Source organism: Anthonomus grandis, chromosome 17 (assembly GCF_022605725.1).
Source record: "Anthonomus grandis grandis chromosome 17, icAntGran1.3, whole genome shotgun sequence".
NCBI classification, from domain to species: Eukaryota; Metazoa; Arthropoda; class Insecta; order Coleoptera; family Curculionidae; genus Anthonomus; species Anthonomus grandis.
The window spans coordinates 16,976,366-16,986,966 of record NC_065562.1 but is presented as its reverse complement, the minus strand read 5'-3'; the positions used below and the strand labels follow the sequence as shown (position 1 = coordinate 16,986,966).

Below are 10,601 nucleotides of genomic sequence, written 5' to 3'. Positions count from 1 at the left end.
CAAGGATTCATGGGTCTTAGATGGGTTTAAAGGTTAAAAAGTGTATTATTTCGGTTTCTACCGCATTTCATGGTCCCGGCACGCCTTGAATCATTTTAAAATTTCTCTTTTTTTAAGTGGTTGAACCCACTAGAGACGTGAAGCATCATTTCATAACGATCCTCTAGGATTCATGAGTCTCAGATGGGTTTAAAGGTTAAAAAGTGCATTTTTTTGGTTTCTACCGCATTTCATGGTCCAGGCACGCCTTGAATCATTTTAAAATTTCTCTTTTCTTAAGTGGTTGAACCCACTAGAGACGTGAAGCATCATTTCATAAAGATCCTCAAGGATTCATGGGTCTTAGATGGGTTTAAAGGTTAAAAAGTCTATTATTTCGGTTTCTACCGCATTTCATGGTCCAGGCACGCCTTAAATCATTTTAAAATTTCTCTTTTCTTAAGTGGTTGAACCCACTAGAGACGTGAAGCATCATTTCATAACGATCCTCAAGGATTCATGGGTCTTAGATGGGTTTAAAGGTTAAAAAGTGGATTATTTCGGTTTCTACCGCATTTCATGGTCCAGGCACGCCTTAAATCATTTTAAAATTTCTCTTTTCTTAAGTGGTTGAACCCACTAGAGACGTGAAGCATCATTTCATAACGATCCTCAAGGATTCATGGGTCTTAGATGGGTTTAAAGGTTAAAAAGTGCATTATTTCGATTTCTACCGCATTTCATGGTCCAGGCACGCCTTGAATCATTTTAAAATTTCTCTTTTCTTAAGTAATTAAATTCACACATAGCACTGTGAACTGAACGACTTAACTATTGTATTAAAAAATTATGTCAACAACGTAATAAAACAAAATGGCGGATGGATGTCATCCATCTTGGAACGGCGGGAGGTTCCTAAAACAACATGGCCGCTACTAAATTCTATTCAAGATGGCGGCTGCTTTATTATTATTTTAGTCGAGCTCTATATTGATTCAATTTGTATGTTCCCTGATGTTGATTGTTAGAGATCCATTATATATTCAATAAAAAACACACATAAATGACCTTGGGAATTATTTACTTATCGGCAGCGTAACAGACATAAGATTTTTTTTTATATAAAAATGCTGTGTTGCCACTTTTCCACACATAACCTCTGGTCTGGGTATTAAATTCAATAAAACAATTTTAAAAAGTTTATAAATATTTATTTGCGCTGTAAAAGCCTTAACAAAAAAAAAATATATAAAATTAATTAAATTAGGAAATTAATGCGGTAAATCAGGCAACAATGGCCAGGAGGGTTCTCTTGTAGTCTCCCGAGGTGTCCTGCTGAAAAAACCCAATTTAGAATAAGTCAAAAGCAGAAATAGACAGTTGAAACTGGGTTTATATAAGTTGGCACTGTTGTCAATTTTACCTCTATACTTTCAGCGAGAGTTTTCCCATATTTCGCCTCGAAAACCTCCTTGATTTCCCCCAAATCGATTTCCGACCGACCCACTACGATCCTGATAAGGGTCCTGTCATCTGTTCCGATCCCCTCCATGGAGTCGTGCAGTCTGAATCAGGCACAGAAGAAATAATTGTTTTAGCCAAATTTCTCATTAATTTCTTTATAATATACCTTGTAGCGAGGAAATCGATCGGATCCCTTACCGCATGCACCAGCTGCAACAGCGAATCCTTAATATCACCAGAAAATTCATTTTCGATCGCTTTCTCTATCGAATGCCCGGTGATCTGCTCGTACTCGTGGAATATCCTTCTGAGTTGCGGACGATTACGTTGGCATAAAACCTAAAAACAATCAAACCGAGATTATATGGCAAAAACTACTTGTGGAATTTCCTTATAGTACCATATTGAAAACTGACTCATCGGTACCAGCGAATAAGAGCTCACCGGCTTGCAGAAGTGCTTGAGCGTCTTGACGTGCTGATTCCTCATCTACTTCATCTGATTCATCCCTGTGACCCTGGAACAAAAGAGTAACGTAATAATGGAGTCAATAGAGTATTGTTTGCTGAGTAACAGTCAAGCAATTCTGAGCAACAGTCCTATAGAGAGAGAGAGAGAGTCTGTTTCTACTCTAAAAAATCAACTTAAGTGGGGTTTTTTGGTAGTTTTAGGATCATTGTTTCCGTCCCTGTCTACCTGGAAAAACTGCTTAAAATCTCCATTTTCCAAGCAGTTCGAAGGCATTTTTCGGTTTGTCTTAAACTGCCTGGACGAACCGTTTAGAACCTCCAGGATCTTTTTATGAAAACATTGTCCAGGAAATCAAGGATAATTAGGATTGTCTTTTAACTCACATTTGCCAAAGACACCAGAAGCCTCTTTAAATGTCCAGTGGTGTCGCCCTTAATGTCACTTTCCAGGGACGTTAGGTACACTGAAAAAACATCATAATTTCTTCTAAATTTTATTCTAATAAATAAAACTTACGACCCTCATAAAGGTTTACGATAGTGGTGATTTCCTCGTTATTATGGATCCCTAAGATTTCCACCAGGGTGCTTTCGTTGGTACCTAAGCCGCTGATGGCGTGGTGTAACTCCTTCGCTTGGTACTCCAGTGGTTCGGTCATCAGGGCCACCATTATGTCCTCGAAGTTGCCACGGAGTTCTGATTTCAGTTCTTTGATTAAATCCTGAAAAAATTCAATCCAGAAGTTACAGTTAAGTCTTCCGGGAAGTTTTGAAAGAATCAGAGGGATTTTTCTGATATTTCCAGGCAGTTGAAGGCCTTATAATGTTTCTGAAGGAGTTGCCTGAGGAATATTTTTTAATTTATAACAAAGGCAACTTGTCCAAGCAGTTGAAGCATTTTTGAAGGAACCAGACTCATTTACTGCTACTTTTAAGCAGTTAAGCGCCTTACGGTCTTTCAGTAAGTTGCCTGAAGAAGGTTTCAACTGCCTGGAATACTCTATTAATTTAAAAATAATAAGGTGAACTTTTCCAGGCAATTGAAGCACTTTTGAAGGAATGAGAGTCATTTTCTGCTACTTCCAAGCAGTTAAAGGCTTAATAGTTTTCCAATGAGTTGTCTGAAGAAAGTTTCAAGTGCCTGGAATAGTTTTTTAATTCCAAAATAATAAGGTGAACTTTTGAAGCACATTTGAAGGAATTGGAGTTATTTTCTGCTACTTTCAGGCAGTTAAAGACCTTACGGTTTTCCAATGAGTTGTCTGAAGAAAGTTTCAAGTGCCTGGAATAGTTTTTCAATTCCAAAATAATAAGGTGAACTTTTCCAGGCACTTGAAGCACTTTTGAAGGAATCAGAGTTATTTTCTGCCTTTTTCAGGCAGTTAAAGGCCTTACGGTTTTCCAATAAGTTGCCTGAAGAAGGTTTCAACTGCCTGGAATACTCTATTAATTTAAAAATAATAAGGTGAACTTTTCCAGGCAATTGAAGCACTTTTGAAGGAATCAGAGTCATTTTCTGCCTCTTTCAGGCAGTTAAAGGCCTTACGGTTTTCCAGTAAATTGCCTGAAGAAAGTTTCAACTGCCTGGAATAGTTTTTTAATTCCAAAATAATAAGGTGAATTTTTCCAGGCACTTGAAGCAATTTTGAAGGAATGAGAGTCATTTTCTGCTACTTCCAAGCAGTTAAAGGCTTAATGGTTTTCCAATGAGTTGCCTGAAGAAGGTTTCAACTGCCTGGAATATTCTTTTAATTTCAACATAATAAGATCAACTTGTACAGGCAGTTGAAGCACTGTTGAAGGAACCAGAGTCATTTTTTATTACTTTGAACCAGTTAAAAGCTTTATGGGTCTACAATGAGTTGTCTGAAGAAAGTTTCAAGTGCCTGGAATAGTTTTTTAATTCCAAAATAATAAGGTGAACTCTTAAAGCACATTTGAAGGAATTGGAGTTATTTTCTGCTACTTTCAGGCAGTTAAAGGCTTAATGGTCTTCCAATGAGTTGCCTGAAGAAGGTTTCAACTGCCTGGAATATTCTTTTAATTTCAACATAATAAGATCAACTTGTACAGGCAGTTGAAGCACTGTTGAAGGAACCAGAGTCATTTTTTATTACTTTGAACCAGTTAAAAGCTTTATGGGTCTACAATGAGTTGTCTGAAGAAAGTTTGAAGTGCCTGGAATAGTTTTTTAATTCCAAAATAATAAGGTGAACTCTTGAAGCACATTTGAAGGAATTGGAGTTATTTTCTGCTACTTTCAGGCAGTTAAAGGCTTAATGGTTTTCCAATGAGTTGCCTGAAGAAGGTTTCAACTGCCTGGAATATTCTTTTAATTTCAACATAATAAGATCAACTTGTACAGGCAGTTGAAGCACTGTTGAAGGAACCAGAGTCATTTTTTATTACTTTGAACCAGTTAAAAGCTTTATGGGTCTACAATGAGTTGTCTGAAGAAAGTTTGAAGTGCCTGGAATATTTTTTTAATTTCCAGATAATAAGGTGAACTTTTCCAGGCAGTTGTATCACTTTAGGACTTAATATCTACCAAGGAGTTTTAGGCATTATTAACCAGTTTCTCAATTTTCTTAAGAATTAGGAAAACCTTGTCGATATGGTTCTCTTTTTTAGCTACTTTCGTCCAATAAAACCATTGGTGCAAACCATTTTTTGATTCTATTAACCACTCTAACAATAACTGAAAATATATAGAAAAATCAAGACAACTCCATCGACTTGGTACTCTTTTTCAGCTACTTTCGGCCAATAAAACCATTGGTGCAAACCATTTTTTGATTCTATTAACCAGTGTCTCAAAAAACGCAAAATTTTTGTAAAAGTTTGCCACAGTTTATTTTTTTCTCACTGAAACGATTCGAATTTGGCGCCACAATCAGTCATGACGTCACTCATGAAATTTAAGTGCCATAAGGGACTGTGACGTGACTAAAGCGTAAAGAGAAAGTAGACTGATGACTAACCAATTCATTCATTATTGAGATTTCTTAAATAAAGTGACTCACACTATATAAATAATTCACCAGCGTTCACAACAAGCGAATTATTATCATCACATTAATAATGTATTATTAGCCCCCCTAAAAACCAATTTTTTTTTATCACTTAATCACTTTATTATTAGTAAATCCAAAGATAACAACCACTGGCGAAAACTCTCTGTTCCCTTACCTTTCCGTACATGGTTTTAAAAGCGGCGGCGATTTTCCTACGTTGGTCATTGCTCCTATTTCCGATAATTGCGATGACGGTCTCCTCATCAGTTCCGAAGCCTTTAAAGGCTTCTTTTAAGGCTTTGGCGTCCGCTTCTTCGTCAAAATCAGCGGCAGGACGAACCGTTGGCTAAGAATCATCGGTTTAACAATAAAATTGAAGCGTGAATTGCTCAAGCAACAAGCAACTTTTGTTTCTGGAGGGTACTTACAGTTTTGGCCATTTTGCTGTTAATCCTCAGGCACACAAAGCACAAAAACTACAATTATTTACTAAGGAACTCGCTTCTAGTACAACTCGACTGGGAAATAAATAATTTTTAGCCTGAGACCGGTTTCCTGCTAATAATACTGATTCAGTGAACTGCGTTCGGCGGTGGTCATCTTTTACTGGAATTGTACAATATTTGTCCTATTGTACTAAATTGCTTGCTAGATTCTATAAAATGAGAGAGTATAATATGGCTATAATAGTTAAGTATGGCAGATAGTTTATGACGACACAACCAGTGCCGGGGATGGGATTTAAAATACTGTTAAATAATTTTTTGCGTATATAACTGTTAAGTTGACATACATATATTCTTTTAGATCTATAAAATATCGTTTATAATACGTGCGTATTTGATATTCATTAATCTAATCATCATTTAAAAATATATCCTTCAAGATATATATTTTTTTATATAAATATGTTTTAAAACATCTATTTCTTTTCATTCTTCAGCTATTATAGATATTAAACAAATGCAATAATTCCCTGTCGGCAAGCTATATTGCAGCAACGTTCGTTATATTGCAGCAATAATTCTTTTGATATATTACTTCTGCAATATTGCATATACATTGCAAAGTTAATAATGCACATATATAGTAATTGTAATATTGTTGCAATATCTCATTATTGTTGAAAACGCAATATATATCAGTGAAATGCTGGTGTAATGTTGCATCTGTATTGCAGGCACACTATTGCTGTAATATTGTTTATATAAAATTCCAGCAATATTTCATTTCAATTTATATTTTAATATTTCATCTGCAATATTGCGTATATACTGTTAAATTTATTTGCACCTGCAATACTTTTGCAATATTTAATAACCGTCACAAATGCGATATATATTACTGAAATTCGATGTGTATTATTGCAGTCATATTGCTTATGTAAGATATTTAATGATTGATTAAATAGCTGATTAATTTCACATGTATCTGCTAAATTTTGCAAACAAATGTTTATTAAATGGTTTTCAATGAAATATAATACTAATAATCGAAATATATAGATAGTACAATTATTTATTACACAATTTACAAACTTTATTTTTAAACAAAGTTGATAATATTCTAAATGGCACTCATACAACTTAATTCATGCTCATTGTGTGAAGAATGGGAAAAGTGACGTAATAATATATTTTTATGGAAATAAATTTTTGCAGGAAGAAGAGGGAGAAAAGACAGCTCTCGATTATGGATATCACTGTAACAACAGAACCTTGATTCACAATTTATATTTTTTTTTCTATACATTAATGTAGATATTGAAATATATCAAGCTCTGGTAACCCCCGGTGGGGCATGACGGGTCATCAGGATACCTATATGCACAACTGCCTTGGCAGCCCACTGTTTCGTCAATTCAATATGTATCAAGCACAAATTCCTGTATGTTTTACTCTCTTATAATAAATGACTTTATCCCAATATATAATATATCCTTTAACTTATTCATTACCTTCTATCAATAATATTATTAATAAGAATGGAATATTAATTTTGTTATATTTTATCAATATTGCAAATTCAATATAAAATTAATATAAAATATAGCAGGAATATAAAACATACGCCATGAAATATTGCTATAATGTTTCAGTAATGTTGCGAATGCAATGAAAAAAGCGGACATTAAAACATTGATGAATATGACTGTAATGAAGTAGTAATATATGTGCAATATTGCTGCAAGACACAATATTGCAGATGTAATATTCCAGCAATATAATTTGCCGATAGGGTTGTTTATATTAAAAATAAAACTTCAAATAAGGTTATATACATTTTAATGCTCATAAAATCCTATACATAATTTGGTATATCATGCATATATTAATAATATATGCATGATATCACATTATTATCATTTTATATCACATTATTACTATCTGATAAAATGTCCAAATTGCTGGTCATTAAAGCAACTCGTTTCCAAATCTTCATCTGCACAAGCAACATATCATATATTATTATCGTTAAATATATGTTTTTGGTTTTGGTATATTTATCAGCCGTATATGGTCAAGGTATATTTATGAAACTGTATACTGAATATACGTATATTATATACGATCTGTTTACAAAAAGGAGCAAATTTTGGCACTTAAAAAAATTGACGCGGGATTTACATATCTAGTTTTCAAACTCGATTACTACAGATCAAATGTTTGATAAAATTTTTCTGAAAAATCACTGTTTTTCCTCTATATTATCCAATCTAATAACGCTGTTTTTATACTAGATATTTATATATAACATTGTATCAAATTTAAATAAACAGTGTTATTAAATTAAATATTGAATATATATTTTTTGCAAAAACATTGTTTTTCATCAACGAAACCCTTACCCCCCCACCCACCCCAAACGTTTGCCCAGTAAAAAATTCTTTTGAAAAATCACCGTTTTCGTCCATAATATCCAATCTAATAACACTGTTATTGTATTAAATATTTATTAATATACATACATATAATTATATCAAATTTAAATAAACAAACTGTGTTATTAGATTAAATATTAACGAAGAAACCAGCGGTTATTCATACGTATTATTTTGGAAAACAATGATTTTTGAAAACAATTTCTTACTGGTAAGTTGTGTGGGGTGGGTGGGGGGCTAAGGGTAGAATTAATGAAAAACGTTCTTTTTGTAAAAAATAATGCGAAAAAAATTCTTCTGCGACGACACTGACTTGTAGAGAAACTCTAGCAAATTTCCAAGAGCACTGTAATGAATAATGCGAAGAGGTATAAAACTATTATAACGACTTTATCTTTTTCGTTGTGAAAGAGCGAGATACATATATTCACGGTAAAGTAAACCTAGTCAGGAAAATCTGGATCCTCCTTTTTATTGATTTTTTGGTTTAACACGTTGAACGCCACGTGCTCACCGGTGGTCATCATTAAAATCAGGACCTCGTGGTCAAGGGTGGACATTTCTTGTGTCGCTTATCAGGACCAACATTTGTTATTTATATTTTGGACTTGGTATGACCTTAGAGTAATTATTTTTAATAAATATTTTCTTATTATAGTATCTTTACTTACTTTTTTTCATGATCCACCGGTCGTCACTTGGTCCTAGAATGTAATTTTACATCTTGGGATCAAGTGTTCATCGGTGGGTATACTGCTTTTTTTACCGTTTTTTTATTTTAATTTTATCTTTATGTTTTACAAATTAATTATTTGTTACAGAATTAATTAAAAATGACTGGAAGACGCTTAACAGATGCTGAACTTGCCGCTGAATTAGAAGATTTGACTGATGAGGAAATAATAACAGGATTTTCGGATGATTCAATCAATGATCGAGATTTTGAGCCGGAGGAGAGCAGCTCTGATTCAGAATCTGATACTGAAGATGGAGGAAATAATTCGGATGAAGATCCGGATGATGTTGTTCCTTTAGCGAATCTTATAAATGGCCGGAGATGGAAGCCTGTAAATGGAGACCGTTTAACATTCGATACATTTCGGAACAATACAGGAGTAAATCCCGCCATAGCTGTTGAGTTAGCTGGAAAAGATCCTGTGGATTTTTTCAACTATTTCATAAATGACGATATAATAAATCTGTTGTTACGGAAACCAACAGATTTGCTTCACAAAAAATTATCGGCATTACAAACTCCGGCAATCAGACGGGTAAAGAAAGAATTGCAAAGTGGATTGATACCGATCCTTTGGAAATGCGTAAATTTTTAGGAATTATTATTTGGATGGGCTTACTTCAAGTACCACAACTAAGGGATTATTGGTCTAAGGGTCTCCTTTATCAAAATAATGAGCCGAAATAGATTCGAAAACATATTAAGCATGTTTCATACTTGTGATAACGAAAGTCCAAGAGATATGGATAATCGCCTTTATAAGATAAGTGACGTCCTAAAGATGATCCAGTACAAGTTTCAAGAAGCATATGTTCTAGAAGATATTGTTTGTATCGATGAAAGCAATGTGCCATTTCGAGGAAGGATACATTTTAGGCAATACATACCGAATAAAAGACACAGATACGGCATTAAAGTTTTTAAGCTTTGTGTAACAGGATGATATACTTGAGCATTTAAAGTCTATACAGGCAAGGAGAAGACTGATGATATAGCAGTCTCAGAAAAAGTTGTAACTGAATTGATAGATGGCCTCTTAAATTCAGGAAGAACACTCTTTACGGACAATTGGTATACAAGTGTCTCGTTAGCCGATAAAATGATAGAGCAGAGGACCCATCTCGTTGGAACGTTAAGAACCAATCGAAAAGGCAATCCTCCAGAAGTTACTAAAGCAACATTAAAAAAAGGAGAAGTAATTGCAAGACAAACAGTAGTACTAAAATGGAAAGACAAACGGGATGTGTTGATGCTTAGTACCAAACATGACGATTCAGTTACAACTTTTTAAAAAAAAGGGAAAATGTATACCAAAGCAGCTGTTGTGTTAGACTACAACAAAGGGAAAACATTTATCGATCTCTCAGATCAGATGGCAGCCTATGCCCCCTACTGTCGCCGTACTGTAAAATGGTATAAACGTGTACTTTTTCATCTAATAACTGCTACGACAGTTGTAAATGCCTTACATGTATTTAACAAGGTAAATAGTAGATTTAGAGAATCTATTGCTTCGGCCCTGGTAGAATCTACTGATAATTTGGATATGCCATTAGCTGCTCGCCCATCAATTTCTAGAGAGTCTTAAAGACAAGTTCACACATTAAAGGAAGTGGAGGGTCAAAAGAGGGTGACTAGAAAGAGATGTAAAGTCTGTTATACAAATATGTCAAGACAGCATATTTCATCCTATGCCCGAAAAAATGCTAAAAAGGTGAACACTATTTGTCAGCAATGTCAACAACCAATGTCTTAATGACCATAAGTAAATTATTTTTGTGAAATTGCTTAAGAATAATGTTAATTTGGTTTAGAATGTTTTTTCAGTTACTTATTTTTTGTTCAAAATATGTATTTTTTTAATTTTTCACAAGTATTATGACTTGTTTTGAGAATTGATAACTGTCATTATAAACTTTCAATCGGAAAATAATGTTTTATTTCCTAAGAATTACCCAGTATTTTTTTGTACATAGTCAGACCAAACTACCAAGTCCAAGTAAAAAAAGATTACATTCTGGGACCATTTTAAATGCCAAATATAAGCAAAACGTTCC

The 10,601-nt window shown here is 34.0% G+C and overlaps 1 protein-coding gene across 2 annotated transcripts; it reads right to left on the bottom strand.

Annotated features, from left to right (window-relative positions):
• Positions 1 to 1,168: 1,168 nt before the first annotated feature.
• On the bottom strand, positions 1,169 to 5,516 carry LOC126746388 (annexin B9-like). Of its 2 annotated transcripts, none has more exons than XM_050454622.1 (8): positions 5,356 to 5,516; positions 5,103 to 5,273; positions 2,431 to 2,635; positions 2,298 to 2,377; positions 1,844 to 1,960; positions 1,610 to 1,782; positions 1,403 to 1,544; positions 1,169 to 1,314 (listed from the first exon to the last, which is right to left on the bottom strand). In XM_050454622.1, exons 1-8 carry the CDS (start codon positions 5,365 to 5,367, stop codon positions 1,264 to 1,266), a joined length of 951 nt encoding a protein of 316 aa, XP_050310579.1. In that variant the 5' UTR covers positions 5,368 to 5,516; the 3' UTR covers positions 1,169 to 1,263. The 2 variants fall into 2 exon arrangements, with proteins under 2 accessions (XP_050310579.1, XP_050310580.1); XM_050454623.1 differs by having other exon boundaries at positions 1,169 to 1,311.
• Positions 5,517 to 10,601: the final 5,085 nt, after the last annotated feature.